Source organism: Podarcis muralis, chromosome 17 (genome assembly GCF_964188315.1).
Source record: "Podarcis muralis chromosome 17, rPodMur119.hap1.1, whole genome shotgun sequence".
NCBI lineage: Eukaryota > Metazoa > Chordata > Lepidosauria > Squamata > Lacertidae > Podarcis > Podarcis muralis.
Window position 1 is genome coordinate 39,091,447 of NC_135671.1, and position 23,845 is coordinate 39,115,291.

The 23,845-nt window shown below is 48.8% G+C and overlaps 2 protein-coding genes across 5 annotated transcripts; one reads left to right on the forward strand and one right to left on the reverse strand.

Moving 5' to 3' along the window:
• Positions 1-1,864: 1,864 nt before the first annotated feature.
• RENBP (renin binding protein) lies at positions 1,865-14,101 on the reverse strand. The gene is made up of 10 exons (XM_028712047.2): positions 13,750-14,101; positions 12,686-12,761; positions 11,998-12,073; positions 11,067-11,239; positions 9,860-10,084; positions 9,687-9,768; positions 7,014-7,189; positions 6,764-6,895; positions 6,351-6,438; positions 1,865-2,859 (listed from the first exon to the last, which is right to left on the reverse strand). Exons 1-10 carry the CDS (start codon positions 13,848-13,850, stop codon positions 2,771-2,773), a joined length of 1,218 nt encoding a protein of 405 aa, XP_028567880.2. The 5' UTR covers positions 13,851-14,101; the 3' UTR covers positions 1,865-2,770.
• Positions 14,102-14,134: 33 nt separating this feature from the next.
• LOC114587587 (ras-related protein Rab-7a-like) lies at positions 14,135-23,776 on the forward strand. Of its 4 annotated transcripts, none has more exons than XM_077920945.1 (6): positions 14,135-14,253; positions 17,636-17,701; positions 19,723-19,849; positions 22,317-22,535; positions 23,092-23,217; positions 23,428-23,776. In XM_077920945.1, exons 1-6 carry the CDS (start codon positions 14,225-14,227, stop codon positions 23,515-23,517), a joined length of 657 nt encoding a protein of 218 aa, XP_077777071.1. In that variant the 5' UTR covers positions 14,135-14,224; the 3' UTR covers positions 23,518-23,776. The 4 variants fall into 4 exon arrangements, with proteins under 4 accessions (XP_077777071.1, XP_028567882.1, XP_077777070.1 ...); XM_028712049.2 differs by lacking the exon at positions 14,135-14,253 and adding an exon at positions 16,578-17,166; XM_077920944.1 differs by lacking the exon at positions 14,135-14,253 and adding an exon at positions 17,223-17,456 and having other exon boundaries at positions 17,634-17,701.
• The last annotated feature ends 69 nt before the right edge of the window (positions 23,777-23,845 follow it).

A 23,845-nucleotide genomic window follows, 5' to 3' on the forward strand; every position in this document is an offset into this window, starting at 1 on the left:
ACACAGGCCACCCGGGAGGTCACCATTGTTTGTCTGCCAGCGATGCTCCCTGATCCCTTGGGGAGTTGCCAACCTACTTGTTCAAGAAAGGGTCCTTAACCCTCTGCAAGCTTTGTAACAAGGAGTTATGCAGCAGGTAATGGCCTCCCTAGTGTGGGGATGAAGCTACAAGGGACAGGACAACTGGGACTAGCCACATGAGCCTCACTGGGCTGAGCAGGGGCCACCTCATGAACACCATCTTTTACTCTCAAAACTCACGCCATTCTGAATGCTCTTTAAGAAGAGAGACATGTATAACTGTGCCTCATGTTGCCAGGGTTGGGTAGGAGTCTTTCTCCACATCCTGTGCTCCACCCTGTTTCCAGCTGGCCTCAGCATGAGACTCTACAGTGGTGGGCAAGGATCTAGCTCAGGCCAGTCTAACTTTTCATACCAAGTGGCCCACAACAGTACTTTTGACACAGAACCTGTGGGCTGTCATGTGGGGTGAAGCGAGGCCAAAACTTGACACCCCGCCCAGCCTTCCCAAAGCTGGCTAAGCGAGGAGCCGGGCTTTGGGGAGGAGTTGCAAGCCTCTGGCGGTGCCCTAGAGCCCTCCCAACTCCTTCCTAAAGCTGGCAAGGTGCTAACTAGGCTTCGGGAAGGATGCAGGAGGACTCAAGGACCCTGTCAAAGCTCTCACACCTCCTTCCCAAAGCCCAGCACCTTGCTTACCAGGCTTTGGGAAGGCAGCGCGAGGGCTGAGAGAGGTGTCAAATGCTGTGGAGGGCTGCCAAAAGTCCTCAACAGCCACATGCAGTCCTTGGGCCATGCTTTGGACTTCCCTGATCGAGCTGCTCCTAGGACTCCAGGATAGTCACTCTCTGCCCAGTAAGGTACTTAGGCATACCAGGGATCACTGCTGCTGCTGTGTTAGCAGGGTGGAGAATGGGCCACCTTCGCTGGGTTGGTCTATCAGGCAAAATAGCAAGGGGGTGCCATTGCATCATGGCCCCAAAGGGATGGTTGGTACACACCAGAGCCTATTGGCTGCTGCTTCTGCACTCCTCAGAGACACTCTCGCAGGTGGACCTGCGGGCCCTCCCAGACATAAAGATAAAGGACCCCTGGACAGTTAAGTCCAACCAAAGGCGACTATGGGGTGCGACCCTCATCTTGCTTTAGGCCGAGGGAACCGGCGCTTGTTCACAGATAGCTTTCTGTGTCATGTGACCAGCACACGGAAACACTTTACTTTTCCTTCCTGCCACAGCAGTACCTATTCATCTACTTGCACTGGTATGCTTTCGAAATGCCAGGTTGGCAGAAGCTGGGACAGAGTCCTCCCAGACATACCTAAGTGGGAGGACATGATCCTGGATTTTAAACCTGGGAGGCTCCTGCCTGTGAAACCTGAGCTCTTCCACCTGGCCAAGGCCCCTTCTGGACTGGGAGAATATAGAATGTGGCATGCTCCCCCCCCCCCCACTGCACCCATCCAAGTAGCCCCTGCGACTCCCTGGAGAGGATTGCTCTCTCTGTCTCTTTAGAACTTCTTCTGAGTCTAGGCTGTAGGTTGGTCTTCACATGACAGATGGCTCCATTAAAAACAAATCACTTCACACAGAAAACAGGCATGTCAGGGAGAAGGCTAGGCTAGAACCTGTCACTCCAACATGCTTAGGTTATATGTTGAGAGGCAATTTTTGTGAGCCCCCCCCCCAGTCAGATATGGTATATAGCCCAGTCACTTCAGTGAAACTAGGCCTCTGGCAGACCCTCAAGCTCCATCCCCCAGTAGTGTCTCTCCCCATGAATAGGAAAAAAGCACAACAGGGTAGACCCAACACACTCCCATTTTCCATTCAGTGTGTATCTTTTATCTTTTTTATTGTTTCTCAATTGCACAGATTCATTTGGACCCTCAAAGAAGAAAAGGCAAGTGGTGAACATCAGGCAAGGAAATGGCAAAGGCTCCCTAACCAGGGAGAGAACGAAAGCATTTTTTTAAAAAAACAACAACCCCAACGTTTTCCCACATTGAAAACAGTTAAGAGCCAAAATATTGCTCACATTCACAGTATACATTTAAAGCACTCTTATACTGCTTTAACGGTCATGGAGAATCCCGGGAACTATGGTTTGTCAACAGTGCTAGGAATTGTAGGTTTGTTGGGTCATCACACAGAAACTACAGTTCCCAGGACTGTTTGGGGAAAACCTGACTGTTAATGTGGTATAAGAGTGCTTAATAATGTTTTAAAGGTATGGTCTGGATGTGACCAGCGGTTAACAGCCTATCTCCTCCTGTAAGAGAGCAGAGCCTGGGACCTGTAGCAAGTTTGTTCACGATGGAGTTCTGCAAAATCAAGGTTGGCCAGGAGTGTAAAATAGCCACTGGAACTGGGAGTGAGAAGTGGCTGGAAAAGGGTTCTTTAGTTTCTACCGTGGTTGAAGAAGAATGTGGCTGGAATTAAGATTTATCCCAGGCAGAAAGTAGAGAACACCCATCCCTTCACTTAATACAGTGGTATTTTGGGTTACATACGCTTCAGGTTACATACGCTTCAGGTTACAGACTCCGCTAACCCTGAAATAGTGCTTCAGGTTAAGAACTTTGCTTCAGGATAAGAACAGAAATCGTCCTCCAGCGGCGCAGCGGCAGCAGGAGGCCCCATTAGCTAAAGTGGTGCTTCAGGTTAAGAACAGTTTCAGGTTAAGAACAGACCTCCGGAACGAATTAAGTACTTAACCCGAGGTACCACTGTAGAAAAGTTAGTGGAGTGTTTCATCCCTGGCTGGTCAATTGAGTTTCCCTTACGAGCGATTCCAGAATTTCTTCACAGATACAGAGCGCACGGGGGACATGGAAACAGCCTGCAAAGATAGACATGGGGAGGAATGAAAGGGGGCAGGATAAAAATGCTTTAAATAAATGAGACAAGGCAGGGATCCTGTCTCCCAAACACCCTCTTTTACTGCATTTCCCTAACCACAGCTTGGTTTGGGGGCATTAAAGTATTGCAAGTCATGTGTCTTAAGCAAGTGAGCCAGCAAGGTTTAGTGGCAGAAGCAATGCTAACAGGAAGTAGATTTGGAACCCTCAGGGGCAGCTCTTGGCTCATTTGAACAGCTGTGGAGAAACTTCATAAAAATGAGGGAAATGGTAAAAAGAAGGTGGAAAAGGAAGTCAAGCAGTCATTTGTCTAATCCAGGCTTCCTCAACCTTGGCCCTCCAGATGTTTTGAGACTACAATTCCCAGCATCCCTGACCACTGGTCCTGCTAGCTAGGGATCGTGGGAGTTGTAGGCCAAAAAGACCTGGAGGGCCAAGGCTGAGGAAGCCTGGTCTCCTTTCTCCAGAATGCCTGCAGGTTACTAAAAAATCACAACAATGCAAGTTTAGCTAGCAGAATGCATATTACAGATCAGAAAAAATACAGTGGTACCTCGCAAGACGAATGCCTCACAAGACAAAAAACTCGCAAGACGAAAGGGTTTTTGGTTTTTTGAGCTGCTTCGCAAGACGATTTTCCCTATGGGCTTGCTTCGCAAGACGGAAACGTCTTGCATGTTTGTTTCCTTTTTCTTAAAACCATTAATACAGTTGCGACTTGACTTTGAGGAGCAACTCATAGCACGCGGTGTGGTAGCCTTTTTTGAGGTTTTTAAAGACTTTGGTGATTTTTGAAGCTTTTCCAAAACTTTCCCGACACCGTGCTTCGCAAGATGAAAAAAATCGCAAGACGACAAAACTCGCAGAACGAATTAATTTTGTCTTGCGAGGCACCACTGTACCACCAAGGCTAAGAGGATTCCAGTGTGGCAAATCTTAAGATGCAAGCCTAACCCTATTGACCTAGGAGTAAGCACCACTGAACTCAATATAAGCTATTTCTGTGTAGACATGGTTAGGATTGCATAATTTGTGCATGAACAACACAAAAAGTTTTTTGGGGGAAGCATACTTGCTTTGCTTCAAGAGGCTCCTCCATCTCATTGAGGTGTTTCCATTATTTTGTGGTATGTTATCCATTTCCCTTTGCCTGTCATCTCTTTTCTGTGAAAAACTTCTTGTGGTGAAACCCATACAGGTGTCTTTTGGTGCAACCGAGGTTTGCATTTATTCCAAATTCTTAATATGGCACTTTGAATACAGTGATTTTTAAAATCTACATTAACTTTAACTTTATTATACCACAGATATCCATGCCATCCAAACCTTAGGTCATGTCCTATTTCTAAAGTCCTCTCCCTTCTCCAGGTCAACCCCTTCTTCATCCACATTAGACAACAGGCTGCAAAATACATTTCTCTGACTCCTGCCTTGTCTGGGGGGGAGCATTCCAATCTGCCATAAGGCACCAGTTTTCATATGCATAATCCCTCAGTCTATCCATGAATCCTTTATAAAAAGCTGATTTGTTATCATTTGGAGCATATATACCTAGATCCAAAATCATTTTTCCACAAATGTTAATTTCCACCCCAATAAATCTACCTTGTTCATCCAAAAGAATCAATTTTGGACAAAACTGGGAATGTATATATACAATATAACTCCATTTCTTTTCTTTGTTCCTGCAGAAATACATTCTTCCCCTAATTTCTTTTGAATCAATATTTTGTGTCTTTTTTCCTAATAAGTGTTTCTTGTGAACATCTTAAATCTAATTTCACTATACAGTATTCAAGTGATAAAATACATTTTTCCTCTTTTGTGAAGCATTTGCCCCACTTATATTCCATGTTAAAATTTTGTAATCCATAGTCAGTCAAGTTAATTTGTCACCTCTATACTTGATGCTCCCATTGCTGCATCTTAAGTCTCCTCCACTTGCACATCTTTAATATCAGATTTAAATCTTTCCACAAATTCTCTTGCTCTCTGTACTGTATTAAGTCAGAATCCTTCTGCTGCATCCTATCTAAATTGGATTCTTTTCTGTTTAAGTTTATCTGTTAAGAAGCTGTATTCTTTTCTTTTATGTAGTATCTTAGGTGGAATTTCTTCCAGCACAGTCAAATCTGTATCGTCTCTAGGTGTTTTTTATCCTAACAAATTGGACCAGGACATCTCTTGGAAGTTTATTTTTCCGTAGCGTGTTGATTCTATAAATTTTATCCAATTCTGCTTCCATATTTCTAGCCTCCTTTTCCAGAAATTCCACCAGTAGCTCCTTAACTTTATTCCTGATTACTCCAATATATGACTATAGCAACAAGACTGCTATATGCACAAAGATGAAAAGATAGTCCTACCCACTATAGAAGAATGGCTGATGAAATTATTGGATTTGGCTGAGATGGCAAAGTTAACATGTTTTAATTAGAGAAACATCATTACATTTGTTAAGGACTGGAAATTTCTTAAGGACTTTTTGCATGAAAGAGAAAATGAACTTGTCAGAATATGAAGACTGAAAAAATACTGGTATATAGAAGATAAGATGATTGGATTTTAAGGAATAAATATTATATGTAGCTGCAGGACAGAGAGACAGAAGTCCTCTTACTCTTTTCTATAGTTCTGTAGTTTTTCCTTTCTTCCCCTTTTCTCTCCCTTTTTTGTTTTTCAGGTCTCTCCTTTCTGACTTTGTTCTTTTTTAGACTAAGTAGCTGTCTTAGTATATTATAAAAAGTACTTTGTAATGGGTATGTATTTTTGTAGTATCTATGAATAAATATCAATAAATAAGTTAATTAAAAAAGAGGCATTCCTTCCTTCCTTCCTGTGTGAGGGGTTGAGCCATGGGACCTGCTATCTTCAGCTTTCATAAATAATCTAGATGTGTTATAAACAAATAGCACTTAAATCAAGAGCACGTTGGTTGCCTATGAAAACAGAGTAATAGTTGTAAAACCTGAAAAAGCTGCAGTCCTAATGGGGATATTGCAATTCTCCCTCAATGTCCTTGAGGGAGAATGATAGTGCTATAGATAGTGCTATAGAAGCAATGATAGTGTTATAGAAGCATTAACATTTCAAACAGGGCAGTAGTAGTTTCCCCCTCAAAGCCCTACGGATGCATAAGGGCAGACTGGTCATAGGGGAAGTATGTCATTTTACTCCAAAAGCAGCAGGTGATCCCAAGAGAGCATTTACTTGAGGCAGGTATATGCTGCTGTCTCTTTCTGCCCACACTGCTAATTCTAGGCAGCTGTGAGTGGGTCTGGTTATCAGTAGCAGAGTGAACACACCATCTAGAGCCACTCTTGTTACACTGTGCTCTGCATTCTACCACTGAACTTCAGTACTGGAAAAAGGCCTTGCAGGTGTGCCTTGCTGACATTCTTGCTCAGATAAAATCTTATTACTGCCCCCCCTCCCCAACCATCACAATGAAGCCACCACACAGCCTCTTTACCTTTGAATGGCCCTCCTTTGATTGTGAGAGCCACCTTGCCTTCCTGGGTCAGATAGCCAAACCATTCACCTGCCTGTGGGTCACTGAACTAAGAGAAGAACAAGCAAAGATGGTGAAACTATGCGTATCAGATTATAAGATGATCTACAGTGTGAGATGTGAGCTATGGAGTGGTTTTAGGTTCCTGGTGCTACTCCCATAGGTTAGGAAGATGACGGTCACCATATTGACCAGTGGAAGCTGCCTTATGCTGCACCCAAGGAGCACCCAGCTCTGCAAGGTCTCAGGCACCGCTTCTTTCCCAGCCCCCAGAGCCTGTGACCAGGAAATGCACTTTCTTCAAACCTCATCTCACCACCTCTGCTCTAACTTAATGGCACCCCCTGCCCTCCATGGCCAGCCTTCAAGCTTACCTTGGCAAAGGCATATTTAGCCACTTGGACAAAGCGTTCCAGGAGCTCTTGGTCTCGAGTCTCAGCAAAGCCCATCAGAAATGCAATCATGGCTTCTGTGTGTGGCCACCAAAGCTTCATTTTCCACTCTAACTGAAGAAGAGAGAGGGGGAAAGTTGGGGGGTGGGAGGAAGCAACCCAAGAGATCCCAGGAGGAGGGCAGTTGTCAAATGCACGGTGAATGTAGGCTTTAGGGTCCAAGCTTCTGTACCTGCGTTGGGCAGAGGCCATCCACATCCTGGAAGGTAAAGAGTCCACCATGTTCAGGGTCCCAGCCCAGACGGAACGGCTCCTTCATGAACTTCTCCACAGCCTGGGCCACGAGGTCCGAGTCCTGCTGGCGCTGCGCGTAGCGGAGCAGGAACCAGCCTGCTTCAATCGCATGGCCTTAGAAACAAAAAATGGAGAAGAAACACCCCAGTGCTAGCTCAGAGTTCTGGGGCAGGCAACCTACTGCCCTCAGACTAATTCCATGCAGGGGGCAGAGGGAGGGAAGGAGGGAGGGGTGATCCATCCACTCAGCACTGGCATGCAGCTCCCGGCAGAGAATGCTGAGGAAATGCAGCCCTTGGCAGGAAAAAATGGCTCCCACCCCATCCCAAGGCAGACTGATTATTTTATTTCTATATCACTTAATATATTAAAAATATCTCTAATAAGTGTACAGAAAATTGACATAACAACAGACAACTTACACAAAATATTACAAAAACACACATACAGAAATGTTACAGTAATACAAAGTTACTAATATATAAAAACCAGTATAAATTCATTTTCCTTTTGATACACCCTTCCTCTCTGTCTCCAGTAGGCCTGGGTGATGCATCAATACATTGCCCAGGACTGGTATGAGGGGCAGACAGCAATGGCAGCTTCACTCAGTGGCATATTGCAAGTGAAACCACCAATGCTCCTGAGTTCCTTAGCCACCAGGAGGAGAACAGGGAGGGATGGTTGTTGTTGATTTTTTATTATAAAAAGTACTAATAATTTTGGTTAAACACACATACACATAAATAAGGAGAGCTAGAGAACCTGTGGTCAGGCCTATGCAGGTTGTGGGGCAGCTGGGTCCACTTGCCTTGGGCCTTGGAGGGCTGGGCTGGCCGTGGGGTCCTGCCAGGGGCTTGCCAGACTTACACTGTCATGCTGAGAACAAGATCCTTGCCCCAGGCCTCAGGCAAGCTCTGCATGGGCCTGCCTGTGGCTCTCCAGATGTTAGTGGGCTCAAGTTCTCCTCAGCCCCAGCCAGCGTGGCCGATGGTCAGGGATGATGGGAGTCGTAGTCCAGGAGCATCAGAAGGAACACAGGTGGGGTAGGCCTGGGCAATGTATCAATTCATGAGGGGCAGACAGCAATGGCAGCTTCACTCAGTGGTATATTACAGGTGAAACAGCCTCCTCCTCAGTTCCTTAGCCACCAGTGCCCAGCGCGCCAAGGGAGAAACAAGCTGCAGCCGGGCACTGGAGGCAGAGGGACTCAGGGGCAGCGGCAGTTTCACCAGCGATATCCTGCTGAGTGAAGCTGCCGTCCCACTTTGCCCCCAAATCGGCGCAGAGGGAGAAGCATGCTGCATCGGAGAGGGGCCAATACAGCTTGTTCCTCCCTTCACTTCTTTAAACTGCTTGGTTGAGAAGCATACACCTGCCATTGCTCAGCCAGGCAGTTTTATGGAGCCCCCTACACGCCACTGGCTTGCACCAGCTGGTGGCAGGATGGGGACTCTGTGAAACTGTTCCCGCTTCCCAGCTGAGCAGCCTGTCTCTCTCTTGCATAAATTGGGGATGGGAGAAAGAAAACTGTCACAAGGGGCAAGGGGGCTGTGGAGGCAGGGATGCTAGTAAGGAGCTGTGCCAGGGTCTAAGTGCCAATCTTTGCAGTATGAGAGGGTAGCTATCTGGGCTGCACCACTTCAGACTGCAGAGGACTGTGTACTTTTGAAGGCTCCATGTAAAGACTCCCTGCACGTAGCAAGTGAGCACGGCTAACAGTAGCCCTGACGTGCCAACCCCCAACAACCTGGCAACCTCCAAATACTTTGGAATATCCAACACCCCCCAGCCCCAGCCAGCACAACCATACTGGTTGGGGCTGATGGAAATTGTAGTCCAAAACATTCTGGTGCAGAGGCACCAACTTCTCCAGAGGATTGAGGGGACCTGATGCAACTTTGTGCAACATTGCAAGAAACCAGGGGGCAGAGCCAAACATCCTCTGAAAATTGAGGGGGCTGACATTGGGGGGGATGTCAAAATTGTCTCGGCCCCTAGGAGTCACCACCTATCTTATGGTGGGGGCAGGACATACCAGGCTGGCAAAATCTGAACTAGTTGGGCGTAGCCAGGATATTTGTTAGCGAGTGCAGAAACTCAGTAAGCTATATATTTTTATTGATTTTTATTGATTTTGGGGGCAGCTGCCCCTCCCTGTCCCCTCTTGGCTAAGCCCATGACTTGTTACATTAAAAATATGGTCCCTGCAATCTACAGTGGTGCAGTGCAGAGTTCCACCGCCTGATCCTGTGCAATCCAGGGCTGGAGAATGTGTGGACCTTGAGGTGTTGCTGGGAGTACAGTTCCCATCATTCCTGACTGTTGGCCCTGCTGCTGGGGCTGATGGGAGTTGATATCCAACATCTGGAGAGTTACAAATCTCCCAGCAATGGAGTGCAATGCATACACCACCCAACTCTTCATTCAGGACCCTAACCTGTGGGTCTGACAGAGATATTTTCAAACTTTGCTCTACTGCTAAACAGGCTAGAAATTTGTTTGCTAAAAGTCTAGATTCCTGGTGTTCTGGCTAACATGAAATTCCTCAGCAAAATATACGCTGCTGCACTTGACTCCCAAAGCATCCTGGCTCTTGGTCTCTTCTTACCAGGATTCTGTTGTCTTCCCAAACACCCTGGCAACTCCTCGCCCTCTTCAGAAACGTTCTCCAACACAGCAGCACCATCCCTCTGTAGCAAAATAAGAATTCTATTATAAAATGTATCAAACGTAGACAAAAGCAAGACTAAGGAGCGGGGGGGACCATTCCCACCCCTTTACCTGCACGTGCATGAGGATTCGCTGAGCAGACCAGCCTCCCAGCTCACTGAACCGGCTTGCAGCCTCTGCATCTCCTTCTGACAGCTGGTCCACCAGGTTGAGGAGCATCATGGGAACAGCCATGGAGTCATGTGGGATTGCCCCCGCCAGCAGTGGGCGTCCCAGCTCAGAGGGATCCTCCCTCACCCAGTGCACAATGGCCTCCATCATTGCCAGGGCTTCCCTCTGCCAACAGGAACATCATTACAACCTACGAAAATACCCATTAGCCAAGTGGAAACCTAAGGCTAGGGCTGGTCCCACTCCCACAACATCCATGCCTGGAGTCCGGTTTCCCACTTCTCCAAGGGACTCAGCAGGCCTTGGCCAAACTCATTTGCTCACTGCTCAGGCTTCATCAGGGCTGATCGGCAGGGAGGGTGAGAGAGAGCAAGTGAAGAAGCCAGATAGCTGCCCAACAACCAACCACTCAGCACTCCTCCAACCAACAGAGATATGCGTTATAGTAGAGTTCCACTACCCAAGAGAAAAGGGTGAGAAAGAGCTGTCGCTCTCATGTGTTGCTTGAAGGCATCTGGTTGGCTAGTGTGGGAAAGAGGATATGGACGAAGTAGGCCTTTGGTCCGATCCAGAAGGGCTCCTCTTCCGTTCTTAAGCGCTCTTCTACAGAGGCAGAGCAGAGCCATCATGGTTAGTGGGCACTGATAGCCCTCGCCTCCTCCAAGAATTTGTCTAATCCTCTTTTAAAGCCATCTAAGTTGGTGGCCATCACTGCCTCCTGGGGGAGCAGAGGTTCACAGCGGGCCCCACAGCACCTCCCATGGACCAGTACTTTGGACAAGGGTCAACCCTACACAAGAGCAGACTCAACCTGCTGACCAGCCTCTTCCCCTATGTAGATGATGGCTATTCTTCTTCTTGTTCTATCAACGGAACTCCAGTATCCATAGAGACAGGAAGACGTCCCTCAACCGCAGCACCATGAGGTAAAATGAGCTGGTCTCTCCACTCTGGGCCCAACCCTACAGCTGCGGTTTTATCAGCCATGTGCTAGGAGCTGTACCATAGCTTTGGGGAAAGGGTATTTTTGCTGAGGTAATAATCAGAGGGAGAAGAGAGGGAGGATAAGCAGGTTTAGATGCTCCCTGTTCATAGAAGGAGGCAGGCAGGCAATCAGGACATCTGTATCCAGCTCTCCTGACCTCACCTGGTAACGAGGTTCCCCAGTTGCTCGTCCAAGTTCATCCAGCCCGAGGACATAGAAGCACTCGCTGAAAATGGTGCGCTGGATTTTCACAGGGCGTCCATCGCGAGTCAGGACAAAGGCACACTTCTGCGAAGGTGGGGCCACTCGCGCATGCGCTAACAGGAACTCCCCACCTCAGGGAAAGAAGTAGATTGGAGGAAGGCAGCTCTGCCCCTCTCTGCTACTGGCAACCAAATACCCAGAGCCCTTGGGCCAAGACCCCCCCCCCCAACTTTTATACTTTCTCCAGCTGGTCACAACCAGGGATTGAGCTATGAATTGGGAAGCCCCAGTACAAATTGCGCCTCTCCCACAGATGCAGTAGGTGAAGAAGAAGAGTTTGGATTTGATATCCCACCTTTCACTCCCTTTAAGAAGTCTCAAAGCGGCTAACATTCTCCTTTCCCTTCTTCCCCCACAACAAACACTCAGTGAGGTGAGTGGGGCTGAGAGACTTCAGAGAAGTGTGACTGGCCCAAGGTCACCCAGCAGCTGCATGTGGAGGAGCAGGGAAGTGAACCCAGTTCCCCAGATTACGAGACTACCGCTCTTAACCACTACACCACACTGGCTCTCCTTAGGCAAAATCTCTCAGCCTCAGGCTCACTCTCGGGGGGCGGGGGGGGGGGGGCGGAATGGTTTACCATACAAGGAGTACTCAGTTAACAGGAAAGGCTAACTGATTAGATTATGATGATGATTAATTGTGGGGAGACAACCCCTATAATCCCACCACCATTCCAAAGCATCAGAACTTTCAAGCGTCTCTCAGCCCTCATCTCAACTCCCTGTCCCAGTCTACACAGACCTCTGTCTGCCCACCCAATATTATCCTTTCTTTGCCTTCATTCCCAAATCCCATCCCTTCTGTACACAAGGTGGAAGAAGTTACCTGCTCGGGCTGCCTGCAGGAGCTCAGGGCGCCGGAATCTTGGTACTTTTCGATACAGCCGACTGTACATCCACACCTGTTTGGGAAGGGATGGAGAGGTAACCTGGGCCCTCTAGTCTCATGGCAGACATCTGCCTTGGCTAAGCCAGGGATGAGGACATTTGCTCACTCCAGCACTCATCAGCCCCAGCCAGCAAGGTCAGTGGTCAGGGACGATGGGAATTGGACTCCATCCATTCGTGGAGGACCACAGCTTTCCTTTCCTTGGCTTAAGCCCCAGCACTGATGTCTGCCATTCAGGGTATGGCCTGTGAGCGTGGCTCTCTGCAGGCCTGGCCTATTCTTAACCTCTAAGGAGACAGGTGCTGGACCTCAGACTTGCTTGGAAATTCCTCGTGCAAAAACTTTCCTAATATGGGGGACTGATGGGGGAGCTGCAGTGTTGAGGCATTCTGCACATGCTCAGAGAGACTTGTGCCATTTATTTATTAAGTTTGCTTTACCTGTTCATTCCAAGCTTTAAGGCCAGCACTGAAACCAGATTCTGAGGTCAATTCTGGCAAGCCAGGTTCCAGAGAAGCTGGCCCTGCCCAGCCTCATTTCCCACACCAGCCCCAACCACACAAAGGGGATCCCAACAGAAAATCTAAAAAGGTTTCCAAAATCCATGGCCCCTGAGGACCCCTACCTGCCGGCCTTGCAGCCAAACGTATTTCAAGTCATCATAAACTTTCCCATCCTGGCCCAGACATGTAAAGAACCCCCTAGAGAGAAAGAAGAGGCAGGGGTGAGAACCAGGAGGGGGGGGGCACAATTTCCTAGAGGAAAGGATGAGAGCAGGCCGGGCAGAGAACTACTGACTAAAGAGGAACTTGTCGTAGGGCGTGGCTGAGTGGGGCTCCCCATAGCCCCTCAGCCAGCACAACAAATGGCCTGGGAAGATGGGAGCTGGAGTCCAAGGAGTTTTGGAGATTCCCCCACCCCTGGCCTGGGAGAAGTAAGACAGGAAGCTGCCTCTGGCAGTGTCTGGAGTTAGAGCTAAAGCAGGCGCAGCAAACGCGGAATGCCTTGAAGAAGGGCAGGCAGATCTGGTTCACAGAGCACCATTTGCCAGGACATTCTGCTCCGCAAGCCCCACGGAAATGGAAGGAGAGCATATCTGGGGACAGCAGCACCTTGCCCACAGCTCACATTTGTTTCCATGAAGCTTGCAGAGGAGAATTTCCCAGTGGAATGTCATCCATGCTGGTCCAAGGAGCAACAGGGAGCCCTAAGCTCCGGGTAGTTCCCTTCAAGTCATGCATGACGTCACGTGTGAGTCAGGTGGGCACAGCCTCCCGAAAATAGTGGGCTAAATGAAAAGGGTTGCCAAGCCAGAGGTGTCCCCCCCCCCCCCCGCATTAGAGGGTAGATTTGTCTGCCTCCGGCCATGTGAGGGGAGGGGAGGGGAAGTATCTCCTTGCATCTCAGTGGTATGTTCTACCCCCCCCCCTTCCTGGGAAGGGCTCCCCTGTTTCACATACCCTCTTCCCCCTCCCCATTTGGGCCGATTTCCTTAATGGCGTGTATAGCATCCCTATAAACATAACCTTCCCCCCCGCCCCATGTCGTGAGAGGGAGTCAGTGTGGTAGGTACAGGACTGGACTGCGGGAGAGCCGTGTTCAAATGCCCCCTCAGCCACAACCCAGGCTGGCTGCCCTGGGGCGACCGGGGGGGGGCCCTAGATGAATAGACAGGCAGCGATCCATCACCCGTATTCTTCGTCGTGCGAATGCTGAAGCCAGAAATCCACCACGGCGTCCAGCTCTCGGGAGATGCGTCCATGCCAGCTCAAGAGCGACGCCAAATCCATCCTCGCTGCTTTCTCCAGCGGCGATCCCTGTAGGGGCGCGAAGGTGCTTCTGGCCCAGGATCTGACCCCGAGAGGGGAGGGGGAGTCCCGAGACGCGCTGCCAATGTCCGCGGGAAACTAGCATAAAACCACGCACAACGCCCCCCCCCCCAAAAAAACTTTAAAATTTACAGAAGTAGGGAACTGCTGGTCAGATGATTTGCCCGAGTCACCTGACACTAGCCCCACCCTTTCTCCCACGTGGGGGGGGGGCAAGACCCTGATTTGTTCCTTTTCCTCCGTTTCCATTTGTTAACCCTACAACTGCCGTGATCCGGCCCAGAGATCGGCAGCTGGAATCCCAGAACAGTGATCGTGACAACAAAAGGGCAGCAATGAGGCACAAAGCAGTTAAAGGCTCCCAGTAAGGCTTCCTAACTCGGGTGGCTCCCCGCTGCCTCCTGCCCCGCTGCTGAGCGGAAGGGCCGAGGGGCGACTGGGAGCCGGGACGACCCCAAACGCGGCTGCGTGATGGCACCGCTACTGGGATGCCCCGCTCCTACGTCAGGGGAGGAATCCCCCTCGGCAGCAAAAGCCCAGCCGCTGCCGCCCCGTCCCAGGCGAGCTCTGGGGGGAGGGGGCGGTGCGTGTGCTTTCCCTCGAGGTCCACGTGGTTCGCTTCAAATATGGACCATCGCAAGGTGCCGAGGCATCCAAATAATCTTGCTGCCAATCTGGGGGAGGCGGGGAGGGACCTCTTGCTCTCTCCTACTTACTTCAGAGCCGCGTTTCACAGCTGGGGGGCGACTCCATGCGAAGGAGGCCTCGCGTGTCTTTAACAATTGGGCGAAAGCAGGAATTTAGTTGTTGTTATTTTACTTAACAGCATTTATATAACACTTGATTGCAGTCAAACCTTTAAGCAGTTTTAAAAACATTAAAAGTATCAATAAAAACAAAGAAGGATAAGCAGGTGGTTAAAATTAACAGCAACAAAATATCTAAACATGTAACTTCTACATGTCTAGGTAGGCTTTCCCAAAGCAAAAATGTTTTTAGCAGGTACTGAAAAAAGTACAGTAAAGGCAGTTGCCTGTTATCAATAGGCAACAGGCAGGGAGTTCCAAAGTGTAGTTGCTGCCGCACTAAAATACTGATTTTTCTTTCAACTGTGGAATGAGTATTATGTAGCACCTGCCACAGTGCCAGTTCTACAAATCAAAGTGGTCTGCTGGACATGTGTCAGGTAAGGCAATTGTGCAAATAAAAAGAATGCAGATTGAGCTTTTCTCAGCCCCACAGCAGGACAAACTGCCCCACCAGCCCCCCTCTTTTATGCAACTTTTAAAGATGCAAGAGACTTGTCTTCCCAAGAGGAGGCTGGGTAAAAAGAGGATTGGGTTCCTGCCAGGGGCACCATCTGGGGGGGCTGAAGCCCTCCCCGCCCCCAATTTTCAGAGGGGCCAGACTCCCTCAATATTCTGTGGCCTGCAAAGGGCCTCACCCAGCCTGTCTGTAGCTGCACTGGGCCTTGTGGCCTCCTCCTGTCCTGTGACATCACATGTGCATGTTGTGCACATGATGTCATGTGTTTGCTCTGCCCCCCACCAAGTTGGAGGCAGCTCCAGCTTCTTTTATCAGCGGTACAGAAAAGGGAAATGCAGCAGATGTAGCTTACACAACAAGCTGCTCTGGCTGAAATTACCTACACAACAGTTAAAGGTGAAGGAATAGCCGCCGTCCTCCTCTTCTTTCTGTTCACCCTAACCCTACTTCCTTTGCATTTGGACATCCAAGGAAAGGCAGGTGGTCTACCGAGAGATCCCCTCCCTATCTATATTCCCATGCAGGCTTGTACACGTGCTATGGTGCAAGGGAGGTCACTCACTATCCTCTGCCCCATTCACTGGATGAATGTGCACACGTGGCAAAATAGATCCATGCGCATTTGTCACACATGATGGTGCACACAAGACACACTTGTGCGCCTTAAACAGCACCAAATAACCATCACACACTAACTGATATGGTGCAAAATTATCTGGGAAGTTCTTGTGTGTAGGACACATTGAAAGTGGTGAGAGCATCCTTGACTGTTCCTCTGTGGTCTCCCCTACTATCAAAATGTAGTTTGCAAATTCTGTGAGGCAGGGCCTGTCTGGCCCCTGGGTTTCCCCATATGTAATGCTTTATAAAGCTCCATGGCCTTTCCACACTTAACTTTAATTATGTAACAATGCACATATTGTTCTTCTAAGATTCAACCTTTCCCCGCATTCCAAATGTACAGAAGCACATTTAGCTACCTAGTAGTGAGGAGCATACACAGCATTGGCTGAAGGTTGTGGGGTGGGACAACCATGGATTGTTCCAGAACTGAGCCAAGCTAGGTTTCCAGGGTCAGTGCTTCTCAAGGCATTCCTCACACATCAAAAACAGGTGTTAATACGGCATTCCAGACCATGTTACAGTATATGTCTGAATTCACATGCATGTCCAGCACTCACATGTATTCATACACACACACCCAGAGATTTGGAATCTTTTGCTGGAGTTATAATGTGTACCCATTTACGAATATGTGTTTGCCTCTATCCCTGCTTAAATAAAACTCCTGACACCTAATATTTAATTTTGTCCTGAGCTGGCGATCCTAAAGACCTCTTAAATGCCAGATGGGCAACCCAAATTTTTTTAGAGGCAAACAAATAGCTGTACATTAAGAGTCTTGAGACACACATTAAGAAAGAAAGCTTGGTTTATTATATCAAATGAAAATGACAGAATATACGAATGCAGTTTCAGAATCAGACAGGAAGGGAAAGGGCTGCCCAACAAGAGAGTTAGCAGGCACTGGCCAAGGGCTTAAGAAGACTTAGTTTGTGCCAGAACCAGAGGCTGATTGTGGTACTTGCAGAATGATTTGTTAAAACACGTATTTGCTTGTATCTGAGCATGTGCAGGGTGCCTTTTATTTCTCCCACCACTTGGATGAGCACAGCTGGGGGGGGATTGCTCGGACTTCCTTTCCCCCCTCCTGTGCAGCTGCCGCCTGCTCACTTAGCCTTCCCTTCTGGACCCAGGCCAGGCTGCCACTCCCTCGGATTGCTCAGAGGGAGTAGGTGAAGGGGTGGCAAAGAGGGGCAGCAAAGCAGGGGGCTGCAGTGGGGTGGGAGGGCCCTGCAGGGAGGGCTGAATGCCCCACGATGCGGACCCTGGATGCCCGTCCCACCCCATGGTTCCGAGACTAGGTTAAGGGTCAAGGGCAACGTTTCCTGAAAGCGCCCAGCACCAATCTCCGCAGAACTGTTGTGAGGATAATAGCACCTGTGAACAGGTGTGTGAAGCTGATCTGATTTCTATGATTCATCTCTGTAGATCTTAATAAGCATTAAGATTGACTTAACTATGACATGCGATTCTCCATCACGATCCTTGCTTCGCCTGGGCACAAGCCGGACCCCACCAGCCTCCCCTGAAAACGTGTCCGGAAGGCGCAGCCCCTCGCCCTTCCTCCTCCCTGGCGCCGAGCAGCCGACGGGGAGGGCGAGAGCGAGCAGCTGCGAGGAGCTCCAAGCAGCGCCCGCCCTTCTTCGGAGCGAGTTTGAGGGAGGCTGTGCCGCGCCGAGGGGGCTCGGGGGGGGGGGGCACGGCCGGGGAGGGGCTTCGGGGCCGAGGACTGAGCAGGGAACCCCCACAAAGGTCGCGGGAATCCACGCCTGGCCGCGGGGGGGGGGGTCTCGACGGAGGCTCCCGTTCCCGAGCTGCCCCCGTAGGGCTGCCCTCACCCGCCCGTCTCTCCGCAGGTTCTGGCGCAGACGCCCCATGTTCAGACGTTCCCACCTCAAGATCCTGCTGATCGGCAATTCCGGGTAAGCACAAGGGGCGCCTGGATGGGGAAGGCAGGCCCGCCGGGAGAGCCGGGCTCCGGCGGCTAAGCGGGTGTCGGGGCTCCAGGCGGGCGGGAAGAGGAAGGCTTCCCGGGATCCTGTCCCCGTTTGGCAGCCAAGGGGTTAAGGCGGCAGGCGGAGGGGGCGCAGGGGGCGCCGCCGCGCAGAGGCAGGGGCAGCCCGTCCAGTGCAGCCCGGGGAGAAACTTCCGCGAGGCTCTGCTGCCTCCACAACCACCCGCCCGGTATTCTCTGTAGCTCAGGCTGGGAAGCGTGCGGCCCCCACGGCCTGGAGCGCGGCGCCCGCTTGGAGAAGTCTTCTGGATTCGCTCCCCGAGCGCCTCAGTCTCTGAGATCCCGGCGCGCTGCACGCCGCTCTCCTGTCCCACCTCCTTCCAAGTCCTTAAAGTACCTGCAGCAAGTGGGACCACGTTGCAGCTTCCCGGGCTCCGTGTGTACCAGGACAATTTTATGGGGCGCAGCTGAACTAGACCAGCTGTTTGTTCCCAGAATTAAAGCAGATGGAAGAGGCAACACCAAATAACTAGAGGCCAAGTCAAGTGACTATTTTCCTATGGACGCAGTGGTATTACCATTGCCTGAACCCGGAGAGCATCGATGCAATAAAAAGGTGCTTTTTAAGAAAAGAAAAGCCTGCAACCTGTATGTTTTATGCACAACTGTGTTTTGTTCTCTTCACATTATTTTGCCATTTTAAATATGTTGCATAATTTAGACTGCAGGAGTACAACCCTCTTGAACTCAGTGGGATTTACCTCTGAGTAGACAGGTGCAGGGTCAGGCTGCAAGTCTGCACTTGCTAGTCATGGGGAGCTAAATGGAACATGAGAACTTACTGCATTTTTATTCAGCTTCCCCTCTAGTCGAGCATGCTTGAAAAATTAGCATAACTTCACAAGTGTTAACAAAAACACCTGTACATCAAAATACTCAGAAAAATGTGCTTGCTTAACCTTCCCCTATCAACCTGACTCTGAAGAGCCTGGTAGCAGCTGTCGTTGCAACTAATTTATTAAGTAACTACAGCTTTATGGCAGTGTAGTAATAATCCTTACTGTATAATTATAATTAACACTCACTTTCAACTTTTTATAACCATTATTTAAACATTTGTTTAAATAGTGTAGTTTTTATGTATTGAGTAAAATAATTTGGTTATTTCCAATATCTGTATCTAAACTCAAAATGGGCCTTAGTATGTGTTTAAGATATTATGAATGCACACAACTGTCCAATGCAATGAGGATTTAAGATTTCTCATTTACCTTTTATGCCAAAAAGTAAGATAGTTAGGATTAACCTTTATCTACCAAATGTGAAGAAAAACATACAAGAAGAGAAGGGCTCAAGCACTGCCAGACACAGTGCAGGCAAAGCACTGAATATCATTTTGAAACCATGTCAGTTGTTTGATTTTTGTCCTAATCATTTCAAACACAAAGCTTTGTACAAAAGTGACAAAGTAAAAAAAGGGCACCATCAGAAAAGGCTTCTGGAGACTTTGTACATGCAATGCCAAAGCATTTTGATGCAAGATATGCTTTTGCCATTGTTTGATTTTAAGCATATTTTACCAAGATGACTTATTTTGCCTTTGGAGTTGCATCAGCCATTCCTTATGCCTTTTTCAAACCTTTGTACTCAATAGGCCAATTGAGCCTCACACAGTGCGTTTCCTACAGTAGCCAACTAGATATTCCTCGGAAGGCCACAAGCAAATCATCAGACCTTCCCATCCTGCTGCTGTGCCCCAGTGACTGCTACTCAAAAGGCCTTTGCCATCTTACCATGGGATTCCCCACTGCTGCCACCAAAAAGGATTTATCACAAGGCTGTGTGCATGTGTGCAAGAGGCAGTTCAGGAGCAGAGAACCAGCTCCACCTCTGCAGCCCTGTGCTGGTTGATGAGGCAGCGGGGTGTGGGGGAGGTTACTGACTAGACCTCCGCATTTTAAAATGTCAACCGTCCTCCGTTCCCCACAGGGCGGGCAAATCTGCCCTGATGAACCAGTATGTTAACAACCGCTTCAGCAGTCGCTACAGAGCCACCATTGGAGCAGATTTCCTCAGCAAGGAAGTAAACATTGATGGACGCAAACTGACCGTGCAGGTAGGCTCAGCAGAGGCTCCCTGTTGGGCAAAGATCGCCCCCTAAGCTCATCCCATGTTACCCATTAAAAAAACCCTGTGCTCCAGCCTAGGGCAATTTTAGCAACATACTCCATTTCCAGCTCCCATAATCCCTAAGCCATTGGCCATGCTGGCTGAGACTGGAGGGAGCCTTAACACCACCTGGAGGCCACAAGTTCCCCACTTCAGGTCTAAAATTATCCTATATGTGCCTTATGTAGCCAGAATGGCACCCTTCGTGCACAAGATGGAGGGAGCAGTAGCAGGGATCCAATTTCTGTACAAGCACCTATTTCAGGAAAATATTTAAAGGTGTGTGTGTAAGGGAGAGAATCTAAAATGGGCAAGTGAATTGACGGTTGTGCTCAGTGGCAATTGTGGTGGCAAATAAAATACAGGAAAATGGAACAGAATATTCTAGAAAAGGGGTCCTCTGGTCCCCTCAGTATGAGCACCCCAAATCTGCTATGTTTCGTTACAAGTGCCTTGTTTTAGCTTTATTGTGGCAGCCTTAAGAGAGTCAATAAGATACAGGCATTTGTGGACTAAAGCCTATCACCATGAGACAGGCCCCGGGTGGGGTGCCACAAGCATATTACAATGTGGACTCTAGCTATTTGCTAAAAATCAGTTCTTAGTTACAGCAAACACCCTTTCCCTTCTAGAATTAATGTTAATGACAATGCTGAATTCTTATTTCCATTTTTTGCAACCCCAATTTGTACAGAAGCAATATGCACAACTAAAAGAAATGAAATTTCAATATTGCTGCAGTCCCAAATATGCAGTGGCCCAACTCTTACGAATGAACACAATTCTCCATTGGGCTGCAAGGTCAACGTGACACACCTACACTTGGCCCTTCCTGTAAGGAGCTTACCATATGGCTTCCAAAGTGATCTTCTATCTATGCAAAAGCTTACAAAGCTAGACCAGGTTAGCCTCAAGCTGAGCAGAATTTACACCACATGTGTTCAGATCATTCTTTGGGATCATGTTATCATTTGTTCCATGCAAAGTTTTATCAATTCATAGACAATTATGATGGCCAATGCCATACCAACAGGGCAAAATTAAACACCATCCATCCAAAAAAGCAAAAGGAAAAAAAACCAAGAGCATGGCAGAAAAGGCACCTTTACAGCAAACACCCCTGATCGAAGTGCATGAACCAAGATAGGGCCCCCCACCCCCACCCCCCAAAGATCCTTTACAATGCTAGCAGCCAATTTGGCTTGAGGAAAGGCTTCCAACCCGGAAGTTAGTGTGGGAGTGTGGTGAAGCCTGGGACGTGGTGAGAGGGAACATGGCGCCGAGCGGGCCGGCCTCGGCTGCTAAAAGAGAAGAGAACGCCATTATCCTAATTGGAGAGAGGGCTTAAGAGGAAGACGCTGTGTGGTGTTTAAATCCTGGATAAGTCATCGTTTGTGCCCAGGCTGCTGTCATAGAGGGCTGAGAGGCCAGTGGAGCCAGGACATTTGGCACCCTACCCCCTAGACATCTTGAGGCTGTCACATTTCAATACTTCCCCTTGTGAAAAGCTTCTGCAAACTGGGTCCGAGGTGTCCACGAAAGACTGATGCTGTAAGTGGATTTTACTGCAGTGAAGAGGAAAACTTCACTATTATTATCCATCCAAGGAGCTTTCACCCACGGTGCCATCTTCTGGTGGTCTTAACTATCTTAGTTGTGTGTTAAATGTTATGTTATTTTAAGAATCGTATAATCCTTGGCCTGAGGAAAGTATGGGTCAGAACAAACGCTTGAGAGACTTTGACGAGCTTCCAACCCATATAGCAAACTAGTCGTGTCCATGTACGTCTGCACCACGCAGATCCAAGTTCTGTGACAAAGCTGAATTCAGCAGCTTGTGTGGTTTCTCATTTTGCACAATTGTCAGTTTCCACTAATCATAGGAAGCAACACTCAACATGACAGGGCTGCAGTCCCCATCTAATTCAGTACTTTTTCTGGCTGCTGGTTTAATCCAAGATTGCCAACTTTTATGGCAAAACAGCACATCACAGCACTCGTTTTCTGGGTGCCAGTAACAATGGACAGCTGGCACCTGAAATGTAGAAGTATGGATCATTGTTCTGCACTCCCAGAAACGTAGCTTGGGAGATGGGGTTCAAGAAAGCTGCTCCATCTCTTTATAGCCATTTGGTATTATATACATTCTGATGTGTAGATTAGTTGTTGGCAGAATTGTGGCAGCCACTCAACCCTGGTCAAACATGGTGGAAGAATCCAGAACATCAATTGAATAAAGAAACGGGAGACTCTAGTCCACACCGTCATATGGCATGGTATCCCCTGATGCCCCCAGACAGCAAAACCTATGCTTGCTAACCTTTGTGAGAACCAAGATTAATGGAGGTAAGTCACCAAGGACCCAGGGATGTCTTGAAATCAAGGTCTCAGCTTCTACCCCTTCTTGCACCTAGATTTGGGACACAGCTGGTACAGAAAGGTTCCAAGCACTGGGGACTGCCCTCTACCGGGGGTCAGACTGCTGCCTTCTCGTCTTCGATGTCACATCTGTCAGCTCTTTCCACGCCCTGGAGAAGTGGCACAAGCAGCTCCTGTTGCAGATTGAGCCAGAGGAAGAGCCCACTTTCCCCACTGCTGTCATTGGGAACAAGATGGACCTGGAGAACCGTGAGGTGGGGCAGAGGTGGTTTTAGGGGAGTGCCACTGGTTCACCCACACTGGCTGCCAAGCTAAGGGGGCCCTGCAACAATAGCACACAGCGGAAGGCGAGAGGCGCCACCCCCACCCTCCAGATTTTGGCATTGCACAGTGCACTGCTGAAATTTTAAAGCCCAAAGTCTGCCACTGGGCAGGGCTACATATGAAGCCAGGTGCAGGGCACAAGTCCACATCCTGTATGGCTCTCAGACATATTGGGTTGGAGTAGCTAGGGGTCAGAACTCTTTAGGGGTTCTGTTAGGGGGCTGTAAGAACTCTTTGCAATGACTCAAGGAGATGGGGAGTGGACAGAAAGTTCAGGGAATATTGTATCCTAATGAACAGCTTCACCAGAGGACTTTGGCATAATTGTTGAGCAGAGATGTAGAATTTGGTATCTGGGGAAGAATTATATTATCTTAAAGATTTGCTCTCATTGTGTACACTAAAAAGACCACAAGCTTTTTGATTAAGAGCTGCAGATGGAATTGGGAAGAGAGCAGAGTATGCCCAAGCCCTGTTTTTCTCCAGGTGTCTTCTGAGGAAGCAGAAATGTGGAGCAAGCTTCATGAAGCCAAATACTTTGAAACCAGCGCCAAGGAAGCCACCAACGTGCAGGAGGTGTTTGAGTGGGCCATACGGGCCGTACTAAAGAATGTAAGAAACCTCATTTTCAGCCCTGCCCTTATAAGGCCCCAGACAGACCACATACCTTTGAGATTGCTTTTATCCCTGAAAAAAACACCTCTCCCAGCTTTCAACTTTCTTATAAGACAAAGTCCTTCCCAACAGCCTGCATCTCATGCCCTTTGCCCATCTGCATCAACCACTTGCCCCCTCACCACTTTTCTTTTTGTTTCACCTCAGCGGAGGGTACCGGAAGAGCCACAACCGGACTCAGTTCACCTGGAGACCAGGCCACCAGAAGGGGCAGCCAGAGAGAAGTGTAGCTGCTGATCTGACCAAATACAGATGGGAAGATTCCTTCTGTCTGAGGGGGTGGGCTCTTCATGCTCTGCAATCCCGAAGGGTGAAAGTGCAACCCCACAGAACAGCCCCAAGGACATTTGGCAAGGCTGCAGCACACAGCTTCTGGAGCTGGATCCCAAGGTAGACCTTTGTTCTCTGGATGACACAGCCTAGCGCACTTGGGAGAGCTGGATCATATCCCAGGCTACTCTTCCCAAGCACATGGAAATAAAGCTGAATACCAATATTGTGCTTTTCAATGGTGAAAACACTTGTGTCCCAGCCCTCCCACGAGGGTAAGAGGGCTCTTCTCCCA

What these genes read in the sequence shown, in the direction of transcription:
- RENBP (XM_028712047.2), bottom strand. Translation starts at nt 13,850, where the DNA reads ATGGATTTGGCGTCGCTCTTGAGCTGGCATGGACGCATCTCCCGAGAG. An exon ending in TTTGGCTGCAAGGCCGGCAG is followed by an intron (nt 12,074 to 12,685) that starts GTAGGGGTCCTC and finishes CTTCCCAAACAG; the next exon opens with GTGTGGATGTACAGTCGGCT. An exon ending in CTGGGGAACCTCGTTACCAG is followed by an intron (nt 10,085 to 11,066) that starts GTGAGGTCAGGA and finishes TCCTGTTGGCAG; the next exon opens with AGGGAAGCCCTGGCAATGAT.
- LOC114587587 (XM_077920944.1), top strand. Translation starts at nt 17,238, where the DNA reads ATGACATGCGATTCTCCATCACGATCCTTGCTTCGCCTGGGCACAAGC. An exon ending in AGGGAGGCTGTGCCGCGCCG is followed by an intron (nt 17,457 to 17,633) that starts AGGGGGCTCGGG and finishes CCGTCTCTCCGC; the next exon opens with AGGTTCTGGCGCAGACGCCC. An exon ending in CTGCTGATCGGCAATTCCGG is followed by an intron (nt 17,702 to 19,722) that starts GTAAGCACAAGG and finishes CGTTCCCCACAG; the next exon opens with GGCGGGCAAATCTGCCCTGA.